A 19,796-nucleotide genomic window follows, 5' to 3' on the forward strand; every position below is an offset into this window, starting at 1 on the left:
CACCAAAGGGAGTGCCCTCCCTGGATCCTGGAGGACAGCCCTTGCTTCCGGAACACTGCCCAAGATCACCCAAAGGACTGAGATCCTGGGCCTGCCAGCCTGTGCCCAATGTCTTAGGGAGGCTGCAGAGGATCTGACAGCTCACAAGCATTTTTTTTTTTTTTTTGAAGCTGGAGTCCAAAAGACCTAACCTGAGACAGTTTTGTCCAGCAACTCAATTTTTCTAAGAACCTCCTTGTTGGGCTCCCAGTCTCTGCTGCCATCCTTCACTCTGTACCCAAACTCTGTGCCCCAGGATCCTTTAGAGCAGGGGTTGGAGAACCATGGCCCTTGGGCCACATCTGGCTTATGGACTGTTATTATATGGTCCCTTGAGTTAGGAAGTGTTACATTTTTTAAAGGTTTTAAAAAAACCAAAGCACTACAAAGAAAAATGTGTAACAAAAACTTCACATGGTCTTCAAAGCCTAAAATATTTATTATCTGGCTCTTTACAGAAAAGGTTTGCTGACCTCTGGCATAGAGTGAGGTTTTTCAAACTGAGTTCCCAGGTACCCCAAAGTTACATAAATTAACCTAAGCAGCCAAGGGAGAGCAGGAGCCAGAGTCAGTACAGCCCTGATCCTACCAAAGCAGTTCCTTCTGATCTAGTTCATGTTTTGGGATTCTGTGACAGACATGGACAGTGGTTTTTTCAATGTCTCTCCTGTTGTTTATCCATACTTAACAGAACTCTGAGTTTGGAGAGGGGCAACACACTTAGCTAACCTCAGAGCTAAGGACAGCTAAGTAGCAGGTTCTGGGCAATAACACACAGCTGAAGAGCCCTCATGGGATTTTCCTACCTCTCTCTCCTTGCTTTCCTGGAATGCAGATGTGAGGACTGAGCTGGAGCAGCCTTCTTGTGATCATGAGAAGAGAGAATGGCACACAGAGAATGGCAGAGGGAAAACCCGAAGGTGCTGGAGACACTGAAGGAACTGCTAAACCAGCCCTGGACTCCTCACCTCTGGACCTTTGGTATATGGGGAAATAAACTGTGTTTTGTTTCAGCTTCTGTGGAGGCATTTTCTGTACTTCATAGCCAATCACAGCCTAAGAGCTACAGGTTCTGAAGAAAGACTTTTCGTCTCTCCATCAGGATAAAGCTTAGCACCTTGGCAAGGACAACCTAGGCTGAAATGGCTTTCCTAGCTAGTTAGAGCTCCATTCTACAATGCTCTGCCCTAGTCTCATTTCCCCTATTCCTCCACAGAGCACTTCTCTGAGCCCCTGAGGGCTGACCTTGGCTCAACCAGCCTTGGCTTATGAATTCTGCTGTCAGTTTGACCATTAGCTCCATGAAAGGAAGGGAACTTTCTTTTCTTGGGCACAGCCTGCATAATGATTCCTGGCTGGACCTTGCTGAGGTCCAGGGTGGGGAGGAGGGGAGGCCAGTGGGAAGGCTGACCTTAACCTCAGGAGTTAAAACACGACAGCCTCCAGCACCCTTGAGGAGGATGGGAAAGAAAGCTCAGGGCAGAGACTGAAAACTTTCAGATGTTCTGGAACTTTCAGGGGTTGGAGAACCATGGCCCTTGGGCCACATCTGGCTTATACACTGTTATTATATGGCCCCTTGAGTTAGGAGAGTAGCAAACCTGTTCATCCATTCATTGGCTCTTTCACTCACTGACTGATGATTTCATTTATTCATGTCATCATTCAATAGTTAAAATGCACTTGCCAGGTGCTGGGTTTTGGAGAGGCAACAATAGGCAAGCTAAACATGGCCAATGCTCTGAGAGATCCCACAGTCTAGAAGAGGAGATGCATGAGTCTATGGAAAACACCATAGAGTGTGATAGGTGCTGGAGTCGGGGAAGCAAACAGATGGAACAATATGAGGGCCACAGAAAGTCCTGGCTAGAGGAGGGCCAGGGCTTGCCTTCAAGAACAGAAGAGGAGGTGTGAGGATACCAAGATCACAGCCAGGTGTGGGGAGAGAGGAATGCCCAGAGGTTATGTGAGGTGAGGACAATTGTGAGAGGAACAGAATTAGGTTGAGGACTTGGAGGAGGCCATTAAGGGGTGATGAGGAATGGGTTTGGGGGTACTTAGAGGAAAGTCCTCTGGTGGCCAGCTAGCATCTCATACAGGGCCCAGCACAGAGTGGGCACAAGTCAATGTTAGCTGAATGAATAACTGAGTGAGCAAATGGGCCAACAAATGTGCTCCTGGCATTTTCACTAGCAAGCGATCATTTGCCCAGAGATCGAGATTTCCCAATTCTTCAGATGTGCAAAGGGAAGAAGGACACTGGTTATCCCGGAGGAGGAAATAATAAAAAACCCTGTTATTTTTGGCTTTGAAGTTCATGAAATGAGCTTTTCTTTCTCTCTCAGGTCCATGCCCTCCTCCCCTACTCTCCCCCCGCCCCATCTGCCTTGTTTTTACTTCTTCTCTTGTATAGGTGGAGAGACTTTCCTGCTCAAACCCAGCGAGGTTCACATACAAATCAGATTATAGGTCTCAAGTTCATACTGAGGAGCTGCAAAAGAAAGGCAGATGTGTGCAGGTAGGACATGAGTCTGGGCTTCAGTTCTGACTCCAGAAATTCCATCAGTGTGTCTTCTGGGAAGCCCAGGTGAGAGATTCTGACAGGAGACAGCCCCAGGGCCCCATGGGGGCAGGGCTACACCTGAGGAGCTATCTGACATGGGGACAGAGCTCCTCTGTCAATCATTAATGTATTCAAACATCTGCCATGTTCCTCCTGTGCCAAGCACTGTCCCTGCTTTCAGGGTGCTCTTGGGCTGTGTGGGAAGGAGAATCTAAACCCAGTGTGACATGATACATACACAGACAAAAGGTGCTGATACAATGCTGTAGGAATGGAGGAAGAACCAAGACCTGGTAATATTAAGAGGGCTTCTCAGAAGAGGAGGTATTTGGACTGTGTGTCAAAGAGGGACAGAAACTTGCCTAGAGGGGAAGGGAAGGCACACTGGGACAGGTGTGTCCAGACAGAGGTCTGAAAGGACTGCGTGTGTCTATGAACCAGGAGTTCAGCATGGCTGAAGCCAGGGCTGCCTGAGTGGGGGACTAGGAGGGGGAGTCCGTCTGTGTGCTTTGCTGTGAGGCAAGGGGGTTGTTGTTTAGCACACAAGCTTGACTGGTCACAGCCTCCAGCATGCCCTTTCAAGGTATGGCTCCAGGCATCCATCCCAGATCCACAGAATCCTATCTTGGAGGAAAGAGTTCTGGAATTTGTGTCTTAAGTTCTCTCCAGGTATTTCTGAAGATTAGAAATAGTATTGTTTTTCAGAGTCCATAGTCTTTCATGGTTCACCTCCCCTTCCAATTTCCCTCAACTCCCTTTTCCTCTCTAACTCCCCTTGTCCTCCATGCTATTTGGTATGCTCCACAAATAAGTGAAACCATATGATAATTGACTCTCTCTGCTTGACTTATTTCACTCAGCATCATCTCTTCCAGTCCCATCCATGTTGCTACAAAAGTTGGGTATTCATCATTTCTGATGGAAGCATAATACTCCATAGTGTATATGGGCCACATCTTCCTTATTCATTCGTCTGTTGAAGGGCATCTTGGTTCTTTCCACAGTTTGGCGACTGTGGCCATTGCTGTTATAAACATTGGGGTACAGATGGCCCTTCTTTTCACGTCATCTGTATCTTTGGGGTAAATACCCAGTAGTGCAATTGCAGGGTCATAGGGAAGTTCTATTTTTAATTTCTTTTTTTTTTTAAGATTTTACTATTTATTTGACAGACAGAGGTCACAAGTAGGCAGAGAAGCAGGCAGAGAGAGAGGAAGGGAAGCAGGTTTCGCTGCGGAGCAGAGAGCCCGACGTGGGGCTCGATCCCAGGACCCCGGGATCATGACCTAAGCCGAAGGCAGAGGCCCCAACCCACTGAGTCACCCAGGCGCCCCTATTTTTAATTTCTTGAGGAATCTCCACACTGTTCTCCAAAGAGGCTGCACCAACTTGCATTCCCATCAACAGTGTAAGAGGGTTCCCCTTTCTCCACATCCTCTCCAACACATGTTGTTTCCTGTCTTGCTAATTTTGGCCATTCTAACTGGTGTAAGGTGGTATCTCAATGTGGTTTTAATTTGAATCTCCCTGATGGCTAGTGATGATGAACATTTTTTCATGTGTCTGATAGCCATCTGAAAACAATCTGAGGGTTTTGAAGAGGTGGGGGGTGGAAGGTTGGGGGAACCTGGTGGTGGGTATTGGAGAGGCCATCGATTGCATGGAGCACTGGGTGTGGTGCAAAAACAATGAATACTGTTACGCTGAAAATAAATTTAAAAAATTAAAAAAAAAAAAAAAGAAATAGTATTGTGAGTAGAATGACTCTAAGGACTAAGATAGCCCAAATGGCCAAGGTGGGGCTTACAGTTTTCAAGGACATCTCAATTAAAGGGAGAATGTGGAGCCACTCGGAGTGGGCCAACTTCACTTGCTCTGAGCCTTCTTTCTTCTCCCTGAATCTGCCAAGGTTCCAAGAGGATGGCCTGGGTATTTTTTAATTGCTTCATTCTTAGTTTACTGAGTAGAGACATAACCCTCACCTGCCACCCCATTAAGACTGTTAAGTTCTTATCCTCACAATGCGTCGCTGTGTGGTCCATATGTACTCAGTCAATGCTGGTATCTTGACATATTCTTGGCCATTTTTACACCAGAGAATTTCGTTTCTCTTTGGACCTTCTTATTGCCCTTGGGGGGCCCTAGTTACTGGAATATTCACAGCTCTCTCTCAAGCTCAGCCCACAGAGGTCCTACAAGGGGGATGGAATTCTAGCAAGAGTCCTCATGTCCACGGATATCCAGGTGCCTGGGATGAGTAATCATCTCAGGATCATAAGGAGGGGCAGACATGTGTCCTGCTCTGCATGCTTGCAGGCAAAATCCCAGCCTCTCCTCCTAGTACCATCCTTCTTCTCCTGTTCCGTGCAAGATAGTCCCTGCATTCTCAGTCCCAAGTGACTCTCACTTACTTCAGATCCTCCTACAATTTCACTCTCTTCCTCTTCACCTGTTCTGCCCTTAGCCTGCAAACATACTCCAGTTTCCAACATTCTAAACAAACACTCTAAGTAGCCCTAAGCTTTCTGTCCACTTTACCTCCCTCTCATGCCCTTTCTCCTTCCTTCACATCACCTTGAAACTTGTCAGAGTGGCTGTCTGGACTCCTTACTCCTAGAGCCTCCTTTCCTGCCCATTCTCTCCTCATCTTTTGGCTGTTTCTGCCCTCAAAGCTTCACTGAAAGGTTCTTTTTCAAAGCCAAAGCCAATGGTTTCTTTTCTGTCCTTTTCCAGCAACAGTTGCTTCTTACCACCATTGTCAGACATATTCTGGTTGGAAACTTTCACCTTCTGTGGCATGATTCTCCTCCTACCTTACACTGTACTTCCTCTGTGTCTTAGACTGGATTTCTTTTCTCTCTAAGGGTGGTGTTTCCAGATCCATTCGGAATCTTCCTCTTCTCTTTGCTTTCTTCAGGAAGTGTTGTCTACTCGTTAGTCTTCTATTCTCACCCAAGTGCTGAGGAGGTAACACTCAATCTCTCTATTCAACCCGGATTTACCCAGTTTCTAACTGGGTAACATCCAAATGTCACTGCATGAAACAAAGGCACTTCAAATATACCATGTTTTCCTCTTGACCCTGTAAAGCATGTCTCTCCCTTTCCATTTCCTTTTAAAGCCTCCCATTGGTCCAAGTCAGAAAGTATTGCATCATCATTCATTTGTTCACTGAATCAATGTTTTCCTTGTGCCCACTATGTGCCAGGCACTGTGCTGGTCACCTGGGATACAATGTTGGATAAGACCTTCCTCCTCCCTCCATCCTCACATCCAGTCAGTCACCAAGTTGCATTCCATTCCCTACATTTCTCTTAAATATCTCTCCCCTCCATGTTTCCAAAGCCTTGGTGATTGTCCCCATTTTTCTTACTTGGGTATCTGTTTCTGCCTCCTAACTGGTCTTGTTCCTTCCAGGATCCCTCTGAAATCCTCTCCACTGCTGTCAGAATCATTTCAAAAATTCAGACCTTCCTGATATTGCTCTTGTTCAGAAGAAAAGATGACCCTCATCTTTTCCAAGGCTGATCTCAGTGCTGTCAGTCCCATGCCCTCCCATTTTTCCTGGGACCTTGTTCTATCCAGCAGCATAGTCCAGCTGGTCAGAGCATGGGCAGTGGAACCACAAAGACTGGGTTTAAATCTTGGTGCTGTCACTTACTGGCTATGACAGTGGCTCAGTTTCCTAGCCATTAATCTATCCGTGATTCAGTTTCCTCATCCATCATGTGGGTTTCTTACCACCTAATTAATTGTGCTATGAAGAGAATGAAATAAAATCAGTTATAGAGAAGGCTTAGTTCAGCCTTCTCTACTGTATGGCATATGACATGCATACAGTAAGACATAACTATTGTTGTTACTACTAATAATTTAACATTTCTGCTCTTAAAAATCTGTTTCAAGACAAAACCCAATCCTCTATGCTGAGCATATAGGTTCCATATGATCTGGGTCCAGTGAACTTTCCATCCTCATCTTGACCCAGACATGTTGAATTCCTTTTAGTTCTGAGAGTTTGTTCTAAACCTCAGTGCCTTTGCACATGCATCCACTCAGATACGGATTTCCAAGCCTACTCATCCTTGCAGACCCTGCTCGAATGTGAAAACTTCCCTGACATTCCAGTTAGTGGCCCCTTCCAATATTTTCTAAGATAGCAAACTGGACACTCCTCCATCAGAATTTACCCATACTCTAGTTTTTTATTTAAGTGCCTGTCATCTTTCCTATGTACACGTTCCTCAAGGGCAGAGATCATATCTATAGTCAATGAATGAGTGAGTGCTCATTTCTTAAGAAATACTGTGAACTTGGAGAGAGTAGGCTTTTCACTGAGGAGCACATTACAAGGGTGATTGGACATGCAGTCCTCAGACACACCTGTATCTTGCCTGTGGGTCAGTGACTAGGATTAGGACCACATTATGCATCTTCCCTGATGTCTGCAGGAAGGAAGCTCTGATTCTTCAGTCTTGGTTCTTAAAACCGTAACCTCCAGTGTGATGGGATTTGGAGATGGGACCTTAACAGAGGTAATTAAAATTAAATGAGGTCATAAGGGTGGAGCCCTAATCCGATGGGATTGGTGTCCTTCTAAGAGGAGCAGAAGATACCAGAGAGTTTCTCTCTCTGGGTGCATACAGAGGAAAGGCCATGTCAGGAGGAGGCCATCTATAGGGTAGGAAGAGGCTTCACCAGAAAATGAATTTTCTGGCACCTTGATTGTGAATTTCTAGCTTCCAGAACTGTGAGAATATAAATGTCCCTTGTTAAGGCCACCCTATTTTGTTTTGTTAAGACAGGCTGGGAAGACATAAAGTAAGAATACTCAGAGTCCAAATCCTGTGGCTCAGAGCAGGAAGCTGGCCTTGGCTTTGAGTGCATTTTTAAAAACTGGTGAAGTAGAGCTCTGGTTTTCAGGGCCTTGTGGAGAAAAGGGAACAGTAGACAAGGGTCAGGACCCACAAAGGTGGGGACTGAAGTATGACATCCCTGAATACAGTTGGGCTAATTAAAGCTGCACCCATAGTGTGAGGGTTAGTGAGAAGTAAGAATGCCTTCCTTCTCATCTGCCACTAACGCCCTCTGAGTGGATCTGGAGGGTGATTACTTATCTGAGACCTTGACACTGAGTGTACAGCAAACAGAAAACTTCCCCTGAGACCCCTTCATAACAAGTTTGCATTCACATGTTTGCACATTACTTGGGTGGATTGAAACCTTCATACTGAGAATTTAGTATGAGAGGTTTCTGACTGATAATGCTCCCAGGCACTGGGAAGAAGCAAATGTAAACTCTCTCTGGGAGAAACCACCTCGACCCAGGTCTCAAAGAAGTCTCACGGAAAAAGCTTATGCCTCTAACCACATAGTCAAGAATTACAGACAGGACAAGGAAGGAAACATGGCTCTGAGGGGCAAGAAGTGAGAAACAACAGACAACAGAATCAAACTTGCAAAGACTTCAGATATTGGGATTAACAGATACAGAATATAAAATAAATATGTTTAACATACTTAAAGAATTAAGGAATGATTCCCCAAACCGATGAAAGATATAATCTACAGATCCCAGAGCTTAATGAAGTCAATCAGGATGAATGCCAAGATATCCAGAACTAGACACTTGATTGTGAAACTGCAGAACAATAAAGACAAGGAAAAGGCCATAAAAGCAGCCAGAAGAATATCATACAAAGGAATGACAATAAACTTACAGCAACAATGGGAGCTAGAAGACATTGGTATAACATTTCCATGTACAGAGAGAACACAATTATCAAACAAGAATCAAATACTTAGTGAATAGCAGTGTTCCTTCAATAACAAGGGAAGAACAGACATTTTAAGACAAATAAGAACTAAGAAAGTTTGTCATTAACATGAAAATAAATTCTAAAGCATGTATTTTGGACAGAAAGAAAGTAATTCCAAAGAGAAGGGCTAATATGCAAGAAGAAATAGTGAACAAAACGGTAAATGTGTGAGTAAATCTAAATGGACATTAGTTTTATTAAACAAGAGCAATAATTACTTGTGAGCAAGAGAAAGGCAACATGAAAATACACATACCATAGAGTATGAATTGGGAAGGAGTAATTGAAGTCAGTGTTCTAAGACCTCTGACTTTTTAGGGGGAACATAAAATTACTACTTACATTGGACTTTGCTAAGTATGCATATTAACACTAGACATATAGGGTAACCCTAAAAAATACAAATGATAGTATAATTTAAATGGTATAATTTTCCAGTTGAAGGATAAATTGTCAGAGGAGATTTTTAAAAATCCAGCTATACACAAGACATATATAAAGCATAAGAAATAGAAATGTTGAAAGCAAGAGAACAGGAATGGCTTATTAAACCAAAACAAAAAACAAAAAACAAAAAACTGATGGAAGAATTGGTAGTAAAAGCTTTAGGGTCAAAAACATTACTTCAGGTAAAAAGAGTCATTAAATAACTATTTTTGAAAAAGTTCAGTTCACCAGCAAGATATAAAATTCTCAACTTGCATGCTCTAATAACAGTCTAAAAATATATAAGGCAAAAATTGACAGAACTTCAAGGAATATTAGGCAAACCACCATCATAGTGGGAGATTTTAATATGCCCTCTCTTGATAAAGAAGACAAAACAATGACGATATAAAAGATATAAGCACAATTAGCAAGGTTGATACAATGAAGATATTAGAACACAAAAACTGCAAAGTACAACTTACTTTTTCAGACACACAAGGAATATATGTGAAAAATGACATTCTTGATCCTAAAAACATTCCTGATCCTAAAAATCTTGACAGATTTCAAATGATTCAAATACAGACAATATTCTCTGACCACAAGCTTTAGAATCAATAACAAAAAGAGATCCAGAAAAATCCTTTATTTGGAAATTAAGAAATATTTAAAAACAAACAAACAAACAAACAAACAAAACCCACTGTTGAAAGATAAAGGAATAATGGAATTTGAAAATATTCAGAACTGAAGGATAAGAGAAATACTACCTGTAAAATTTGTGGGAATGTAGCCAAATAGTTCTCAGAGGGAAATTTGTAGCCTTAGATGCTTAAATACGATTGAAAAATAATGAATTAAGCATCAAAGTTAGGATGTTAAAAAAGCATCCTAAACCCAGAACATACCCAGTATGTATATGTATATACCCAGAACAAACCCAGAATATACCCCGTATAACAGAAGGAAAGAAATTGGTGAAGTAAAAGGTAAATATATCAAAAGAAATATTCACAAAACTAAAAATGGTTCTTTGCAAAGAATAACAAATGTGAAACTTCTGGCAATATGGATTAAAAGAGATACAAAATTACAAATAAAAGAGGGAATAAAATATATATAGCAAGAGATAGTATATACAACTTTATGCCAATAAATGTGAAAACTTGCTAAAATAGACTCAAGAGAAAAATAAGATAATCTAATAGTCCTTTATTCATTAAAAGTATTAAATCAATAGTTTGAAATCTTCCGACAAAGGAACACCAAATCCAAATAGTTCTGCTGAAAAGTTTCACCAAATTGCTAAGGTAAAAGTTATTCCAACCTCCACTATTAACCTCATAGGATAGATAGAGAAGATACACTTGCCAAATCATTTTATGAGGCTAACAAAATCTTGTTGAAGAAAATCTGGCAAGGGTAATATGAACAAAAAGGCCACTCTCACTAACGAAATGGAAGCAAATTACTAAACAACATTAGCAAATCAAATATAAGCATTTATAACACTTAGATGCTTATTTAAGCATCTAATACTAAATTACCAAGTTGGGTTTATCCCAGGAATGAAAACTTGGTTTAACATTAGAAAAATCAACCAATGTAATTCACCACATTAAGAAAATTAAGGAGCAAATCACAATGATATCAACAGATATAGAAAGGTGCTTGATAAAACTCTACATTTATTCACAATAAAAGCACTTAGAAAACTAGAGTCAGAAAGGAACCATAAGTTAAAAAAAAAACTTCAGCAAAGATCATACTTAATGATAAACATTGACATTATACTGGAGGGTCTAGCCAGAACATTAGGGTAAGAAAAAAATAAAGAGAAGGCATAAGGACTGGAAAGGAAGAAATAAAGTATCATTCTTTGTCCTTTATAGAAACCCCAAGTAATTCACAGATAAATTATTATGAGTTGCTGTATTAAAAAAACAGATAATAAAAATTAATTGGATCTCTAAATACTATCAAGAACTTGGGAGAAAATGAAATTTTAAAAGATATAATTTATAACAGTAACAATAAATATAAGATACCTAGAAGAACATATATTAAGAAACAAACAAGATCTATAATGGAAAAAAATTATACAAGTTTACTGACAGCCCTAAGGGAATAGATATACCATACTCATAGATGGGAAGACTCAGTATCCTAACGGTATCAGTTCTTCTCTAATTGATCTATAGTTTTTGTATAATTAAAATAAAGATTCTAACAGGTTGTTTTGTGGATCTTGGCAAGATAAAATTTATGAGAGAACAAAAGGGCAGGAAAAAAATAAATGTAAAATAACGTGAAGAGACGTATATAACAGGACAAAATACACACACCAACACAGACAAATCTTAGGGGCATAATTTTGAGTGAAGCTGATTAAGAATATATATGATATGAGTATGTTTCTATGAAGTTCAAATAGTGGCTTACTAAACAATGTATTTTTAAGGATACACATTTTCACACAAACTATAAAGAAAAGCAGAGGAACAAAAAGTAACACAATCTAGGTACCTGAGGGATAGGAAATGGAATGGGGTTGCTGAGGGACATGCATCACTAAGGTAAATGTTTGTATTTTTTTTTTCCCCTTAAGTTGGGAGATGACTATGTAATTGTTTGTTGTATTGATGTTCTTTATATTTTACTTATGTTCTACAAATATGTTTTTAACTACCTGAAATTTAATAAAACACAATTTTTAAGAATAGCCCGCAGAGAATCTACCACCACCAAGGTCTGGGTTTGAAACCCCTTGGAAACCAACTGTTCCCAAGCCAGACCTGCTCATAGGATATTCCCCATCTTCCCCAGGACCTTACCTTGGCAGGGTTGAGTGCTGTGATGATCCACACACAGTGTGCATTGTTGTCATACTGAATAGGGAAATTGGGGGAGGTGATGATGCCCGAGGGGCCTCGAAGGTGGGCATCACACATGCGGGCTGCAGGGAGGAGATGAAAGGCAAGCATCTTAGTTTAGACTACATCCGGTTCCCATCCCCCCTCCTACTTCCAGCCAGAAGAGCCTGGAGTCTGTACAGTCCCATCCCAGATATTACTACTTCCTATTTCCTTCCCCAGTTCTCTGCAGCCTCAAAGGAAAGTCAAATTCCGGTAACACTGGTGGAGGGGCAGGCCTACAAGTCCTCACCTGCTGCTCTGTAGGCAATGATGAACTTCCATGGTTAGGCTAAGCAAGACTCCCTATCCCGACTCCACAGTGATCGAGCAGCTCATCTCCCCCAGGATGGTGTGGGCCAGTAGTACTCATGCGGACCTAAAGCTAGGAAGGTCCCAGGCACCTATGGGAGTACTGAGCTTCTCACCCCTTGTTCTTCTGACCTGTTTCCCCATTTGTTCTCAGCCTCCTGAAGTACAATCTCAGGATGTCCTTGTCAAAGCCACTCTAGGAGGTCTCAGAATGCCTGCACCCAAAGACACTGCCAAGGCCCCCAGCTCAGCCCTGATGCCAGGCACCCAGAGTGATTTCAGTGCCAGTCAAGTACTTCCCAATTCCTTCTCCACCCTCAGCACATGTCTGTAACAGGCTTTTGACTAGAAGCATAAAGATTCAAGGTGAATTAGAAGAAGTACTCTACTCAAGTAGATATAAAGTGTTATCAATCACAGCTTAATCTAATTAAGCTCTTTAAAATAGCTTCTAAACTAATTAGATTAAGTAGTGATTGATAACAGTTAAGGTACTACATTGTACCTAGGTGTTTGCCTTCTTTAAAAACGTGCTCTTTAGTTCTGGCCATATCATTCTTCAGTGTTAGCGCTCAGCTATTTTAATAAAGAGTTCTAGGAGTCTGTTCCGTTGCTGCCCACATGGCAATTTATCCTAATTGTAGGCAAAGTACCTAACAGTAAAGAAATAGTGAGCAAACCCAACAAGCTTAAGTATATAAAATGAAAGTGGTGTCAAACCTAGTTTCCTCTGATGGGGCAAAACATCCTAGGGCTCTTCTCCGCAGGTGGATAATGGCCACGATAAACCTTTCCTGGGAAAGCCTTCTTGGAGGACCTGGGAAGCAGGTTCCACAGCCCCCAGCCATAATTAATCTGCTCATTTCCTACACTTGTTCCTGCACTCACTCATTCCTACATATATTGAGTGCCGGTTATGGGCCAGGAAGAATGTGGGGAGAGAAAAATATCTAGGACACAACCTCTCCTCTTGAAAGGGCCAGCGGGAAGGTGGGGAAGCAGGTGTGGAAACAGCCACAATGAAGCAGAGTAGCGTTCAGAGGGTTATTTGTAAGAGGCTGCTGGCTCCGAACTGCTCTTTCTCTACTGGGTCAACACTGTCAGCAAGGACGTTCCTTCTGGTGGCTGGCCCCAGTCTTACACCTGAAAGATCTTCTCCCTCAGGAGCTCCAATGGCAGTTGAGTCAAGTTTGAAAAAAGCCCTAGAGGAACCCTTTCCTCTGTCCCCTTCATGTACAACTGACTGTGCCTGTAATTCTGTGCTGGGAAACCCTAAGATTCAGACTGTACTTGATACAGTCAAGTAGTCAAGTGGGCCTGAAGGCAGCTCACCATGGTATGGAGAGCATAGGCTGTGGGGTTTACCAGCTCAGCCTTCTGTATTTGAAACCCATTTGCTGGTTAAGTTGGAAAGCCTCTCTGATTTCACCGTCTGTAAAATGGGGGTAGTGACATTAGTATGCAAGTTAGAAAAAGACCATCAAAACCAAAACCATGATCTCACCCACCTTTGCAAAGGGGACTTGTGGATTCAGAACCCTAGCCCTGCAGGGAATTCCTCCAAATATTCACAAGCACCATTTATACCTCTTCTGGAAGGTCAGGTTTTGCTGCCTTAAAGGTCCTCACCTCCAGAATCAATTCATCTCACACTTGTTTCCAAAAATTAGATGGTATTTGCATTGTCGAAACATGCTGAAGGTCATTAGAACAGGTCAAAAAGGCATTTACCACTTGAAGGGCTTTGAGGGGCATACATAAAATAGTACAGTGTGTATGTAGTTAACATGGGGCACCTTGTTTAAAAAGGAGCACCAGCGGTGCCTGGGTGGCTCAGTGGGTTAAAGCCTCTGCCTTCAGCTTAGGTCATTATCCTGGGGTCCTGGGGTTGAGCCCCACATCAGACTCTGCTTGGTGGGGAGCCTGCTTCCCCCTCCCTCTCTGCCTGCCTCTCTACTTGTGATCTCTGTCTGTCAAATAAATGAAATCTTAAAAAAATAAATAAATAAAACGGAGCACTGCTTTTTGCCTCTCTGTCTGGGTAGGGTCAGGGGTTTCTGTGGACAGACAGACATCCCTTGAGCAGCCAGTCCCCGGAATCCCACTAGTGGATGGATAGCTCATCGATGCCACCCACACAGGCTAGCAAAATGGAAGGTGCTCAGACAACGTCTGAATAAATGACTAAACACATGCTTGTGTTTCTCTATTTGCCTTTTCCCAACAAATGTTCTTCTGGATAACTTCTAGGAGAGACTTTTCCAGTACCTTCCATGCCTAAGCTCTGCAGATAGCAACCCAGAGGACCTTCAGGAGACACCACAGGGACCCACAGCCAGTTCTGGCATGGAAACAGCTTGGCACCAGAAAGCGAGCAGTTCCAGATGCAAGTGCCTCTGGTCTTCTCCCTCCTCCCCAAATCTTATCCCCACCCTCTTCCATGCTGCCTTCCCTCACCTCTCCTGCTCCTGACCTCCCTCCTTGCCCCTTCCCTAGGCCTCTTGAACCATGTCCCCATCACCAATTCTAAGACAGACAAACCCCAATTAGTAGCTGCAACATCTTTCAGAACCTCCCACTCCAACTCCTGCCCTGACTGAAGGCTGGCTCCTTCTCCCCACTCAAGTATGTTCCCTGCTGTCCTCAGCAGTGGAGGATTTTCTCCTGCCTCCCAGTATCTCCTTCCACAAATGTTAGCTGAAAACCCCCAGAGGAACTCTCTTTTGATCTTCATTGAGACCTCACCCCACTGACACCAATGTTGTCTCTTTGGCTGTAAGTTCCCCTTCCTCTCTTCTATACTTATCCAACTTAGATCTCATAGTCCACCACTTTGATCATTTTCTTACAAATCTACCCAAGTCTCTTGCTCCCTTTTCCTTTCATCAGCCTGGGTGACAGCAATCATGGATGAACCCCTCAACCTACATTCTCCAGGCCTGCCCCCATAGAGTCAAGATTTGCTAGAAAAAAGTCACATGAGTAGAAAGAGTGACACCACTATAAATTCATGATTATCCACCTCAAAGAATCCTAGATATTACCCAGTGATTCTGCCATTTACCTCTATGCTCTGCTCAAAGACAAATACCCTCTCCATGCCCCCAGACCTCTCACCCTTCCCCTTGCCTCTCCTCACTCTCAGTTGATGATCCTGCTTCAGTCCTGTAGATGACACAAAGGACATCTGGTGGGCACACCCTCTTTTCCATCTCCCAGATCTGAATTCCTATCTGCTTAAGTGCTCATCTACTCCTTCCCTTCTGGTTCCAACAGAGAGATGGCTCCATCACCTTTCAGAGGCCAGTTCTCCTCATGAGATCTGGTACCCTTGCCCAAGGTCAACCATGTCCATGAGCATAGCGAGGGCTTGCTGTTCTGGGACTTATGAGAGTCCACCTATGAGATCTTAAACTCTGTTATCCTACTCTTTTCCCTTCTACCTCTGTACCCAGCAGAGTGACTTGGTTTCAAGGTACCTGCTGTCCAAAACATAGGCTCCTCCAGCCCTCTGTCTCCCTCATTTCACCCTGCCTATTGATCTGTACCTGGCTCTTCCTTTACTACCCAGTCTGGACTTCAAGACCCTTACCAATACCCTTATACCCTCAACACTCTTATGTTTGCCATTGATGAATTCTACCACATAGCTTCATAGTTTCCATAGTAATTGAAGCTTCAGCTCAGGTCAGCCTTCTCCCTTGTCTTTATTCAGTTTTCTTGACAATTTCTTACAGAGGTAACTTCAAACATTTGCCACTCAGTTGAGCCACTTCACTCCTGTGGTTACTTTCTTTCTACTCTTTGCTGCACTTGAACTCTCTGGAGGACCTGATTCTACTGATCCTTCTCTTTGAAATTCACATTTGTTGGCTTCTATGGTGTCTCTTGGCTCTTCTTCTACTTCTCTGAATGATCCTTCTCAGCTTCCTTCTTGTTCATTAAGTCCTCAAAATTAGTTGTTTAAATCTGGGTAAAGAGTGTATAGTTCTTCACACCTTTCCTGAAAATTGCGAGTTTACAATTAAACAAAAATAAAAGTTGCCAAAAAGTGTGGAAGAGGGTGTTGTTCTATGTGGTTCCATCCAGTATATTAACTCCAAAGGCTGCCCAGGTGCCATTTTTGAGTAGGATAGACAGCCTTTGGAGTCAGGGTTTGAATTCCATCTCAACCCATGAGCTTTGTGCCCTTGGGCAAGAAAACTGACCATTCCAAGCTTGAGCCAAACATAAAATGTGAATATTGCCGTTTTCCTTATAAAGAAATTATGGAAAATGCATACTGCAATGCTTTATACAAATAGTGTAAGAAATGGGAGCTTTATCATTAGTACAAATATATAGGTACGAGTCTTGGGGAACAATGAGGCATGTATTTTAGCTGTCAGTATATCATCTAGGGGGAATAACTACAAAGGAGAAGAGAGGAAATTTGGGGTAGGAGTTAGGGGGAGTGGAGAGAGAGGGGAGGGGACAGGAGAGGAGGGATGAAAAAAGAACTCTGAACAATATTAGTATTTAGGGAGTGGGCTTGGGAAACTGATCCAGTGATGGCCACCAAGAAGAAAGACAACCACCTGTAACTGTCATGCTGTTTCACTCCGCTGGTTGGTGCCCTATTCTCCACATTTCACTCTGTCTTATGAGAACGAGGGAGATGATGCAGAGCATTTTGGTAATTTGCCCTGTGCCATATGATATGTTAATAGCAAGGTTGGAACTTGAATTTAGGTCTCTTGAGTCCTGAGTCAGGTGTTCTACCCACAAAAAGGCTTTTATTCCCCCTTTTAAATTACTAAATTACTTTATTTAATTTCAATTAATTAACATATAGTGCAACACTAGTTCCAAATGCAGAGCTCAGTCATTCACCCATTGCATATAATAACCCCGTGCTCCTAACATCATGTGCCCTCTTTAATGCCTGTCACCCCAGTTACCCCATCCCTCCACCCACCTCCCCTCCAACAAAACAGAGGATCATAGGAGAAGGGAGGGAAAAGGCTTTTATTCTATATAGATATACAAGTATGTGTTGATATGTGTGTGCGTGTGTGTGTGTGTGCATATGTATGTGGTGGGAGTTGCATTTGCATTCCAATGACAGGGGGTTAGGAGGGGAGAAAAAGCAGGAGGGGGAGAGAGCATTCTAACTTGTGCTGAGAAGCCCCTCTCTCTACACACATACATGCATGTGTATTTGTACAGCAAACAAGGGTGTTCTCCACAAAGGAGAGGAATAACGTATGGTTTTCTGTTGAGTATCTACTTTATGGCTCAGATGAGATAGATCTAGGGCTGATACTAGGTTCCTATTCTCTGTCAACATCAATTTGTGGGCACAAGAAACCAGGCCTCCACGTCTCCTGGTTGTCAATTTGGTTCTCTCCATGCTATCAAGTGGTTTAGTGTTTAGTGTTCCCTGGAGCCTCAGGGTTCCTTGGACGTAGCTTGGGGGCTGTTGAAAGGGGTGAGGGAGGGGCAACCCTAAATCTCTTGCCCCTATTTCAAAGAAAGAAGCTCTATTTTATTATTTTTATCTAATATCTCTTTATTATTATTATCTATGTTTTATTATTAGGCTTCTGTAAATGCTGATTTTTAAATATTGGGCTCCATCTGTAAAATGATTCTGATGAGCTCTGTACTCTAGCACCCGCCCCTATCTAGAGCTGAAGAGGATTAGTAGGTTTCAAATTTCCCTCAGTCTACTTTGGATGATCAAACTTGTCCAGGACACATCAAATTCGAAACTCTTTTCTTTTTCTTTCTTTCTTTCTTTTTGGAACTTAATTCTTCGGTGGGATGGAAAGAGAAGAAAAACCTGTGAATACCTAATTTCAAATTCCAAAATGAAGGCACAGTCCGATATTGTTCGCTCATTTCAATCACCGATCCATTCAGGTCATCCTCCAACATTTGTTGAGAACCTATTATTTGCCAGGCCCCATGTTTTAGCAAAATTAATTGTGTGGAAAATGAATATTTAAAATCAAATCATATTTTAAATGCATTAGAGGAAAAATAATACCACTGTTATTAGTGGTAAATCCTTTTTAGAATGAGATCTTTTGATAACCTGCTTATTAGTAGAGCTATCCTGGAATTCAAAGAGTTTTGTCCCTTTTTATTCTCAAAGTGGGGTTCACTTAGACTTCTATAAAAATTTACAATTATGATAATAATTCTAACTAATTAAAAACAAGAGATTATTAAAAGAAAAACTTTCAAAACTGCCACAATGAGAGGACCCTTGAATCTAATCTCTGTCTCAGCCCTTAGCCTTCAGGGAAGCTGAGGACAGGTCCTCCAAGTCCAAACCTGGGAGGTTTTGCCTTGTCTCTTGTTCCCTTCCAATGACAGGGGGTTAGGAGGGGAGAAAAAGCAGGAGGGGGAAAGAGCATTCTAACCTGTGCTGAGAAGCCCCTCTCTCTACCACAGTTGGCACTGGTTACCTTCTATTAAATGGCTTGTTTAAATGTCACCAGCATGAGGAAGGAGAGGTTTCTTTTTCCTAGTTCATGAGGGCCCTGTGGCTCAAAATGAGGCAGGAACCCACCCAGGGCCAGCAAGCTAATATAGGCAGCAGAGTTGTGATCTAGATCAAAGTCTGTGTACCTCCCCTAACTGTGTGATTATGGTACAACTGGGCCAAGACAGACAGGGAACTGGCATCTAAAACCCTGTAGCCCTGGAGGCTGAGGAGGGGGTACTCCCAGGCTCGGGGAGGTGCGGGGGAGGCCATGTACAGATGGTGCCATGAGGGAGCCTTGCAGATGTTCCTGGATTATTTCTAAGTGAGCACTTTCAATTCACCACCTCCTCTAGGCCTCAAGGTAAAGCCAAGGAATAGTCATGTTCTAGAATCACTGCTTTTTAGCAGACAAAAAAGAGATTCAGAGAGGTGCAGGAACTGGCCTGAGGACACCCAGCTACAAAGTGGTGGGAGTTGCATTTGAATGCAGTTCTGTCTGGCTTTGTTTCCCACTATTTTCCTCTGCCTCCCAGAAGCAGAGGATGAGAGAACAGATGCATAAAGCTTAGCCCAAAGCTCAGTTAACAGGGTGGCAGATAATTTAGAGTCTAGTGTGTCAAAATCACTGGACAAAACCTGAATGGGCCACACAACACTTCTGGAGAAAAAGGTAAGCATGATAACTTGACTGTGAACTTCCTTCCGAAATGCCAGTTCTTCCCTGGGCATATTCACATAAACCACCACCCTTCCTAAAGGAAGAATCTTCAGCCAATGAAAAGGTTTTGGGAAAGACTAGATTCCACTACTGTCCAAAGGCGTTGTTACTCTGGCTCCTCAAAAGAAATTTTGTTAAATAAATTGGCCCAGGGTCCTTTTTTTCCTCAGACATGATAATTCCATGCCTTTCTACACAGCTCATTTCTTGGCTCCCTGGAATTGGGAGTGTTTGCTCTGATTATTCATTCATTCAATTATTCATTCAACATCTGTTATTGAACACCTACTATGTGCCAGGCCCCATTCTAGGCATTCTTGCTCTATTGAGCCGATATTCTAGCGTGAGGCTACTCCTTTTCTTGTCAAACTCATTCTGATTCACAAGATGTTTCCATATCCACAACTCTCAAATTAATACAAGATGGTTAGGGGAGGTACCATTATATAAATGGTAAGAAAATAAAGCCAAGGAAAATAGATGATTTACCAAACTGCCCATGGCTAGCTGGTGGCAAAGCTGAGAGTTA

General features: G+C 42.6%; 1 protein-coding gene across 2 annotated transcripts in view; it reads right to left on the minus strand.

The window, feature by feature from the left end:
- CSMD2 (CUB and Sushi multiple domains 2) overlaps window positions 1–19,796 on the minus strand; it is a 598,960-nt gene that overhangs the window by 266,508 nt on the left and 312,656 nt on the right. For both annotated transcript variants that reach the window (XM_044237753.1, XM_044237754.1), the window contains one exon: window positions 11,685–11,806. In XM_044237753.1, the coding sequence (XP_044093688.1) occupies window positions 11,685–11,806 (122 nt within the window). The remainder of the gene's footprint in view (window positions 1–11,684; window positions 11,807–19,796) is intronic.

This window comes from Neovison vison, chromosome 2 (genome assembly GCF_020171115.1).
Source record: "Neovison vison isolate M4711 chromosome 2, ASM_NN_V1, whole genome shotgun sequence".
NCBI classification, from domain to species: Eukaryota; Metazoa; Chordata; class Mammalia; order Carnivora; family Mustelidae; genus Neogale; species Neogale vison.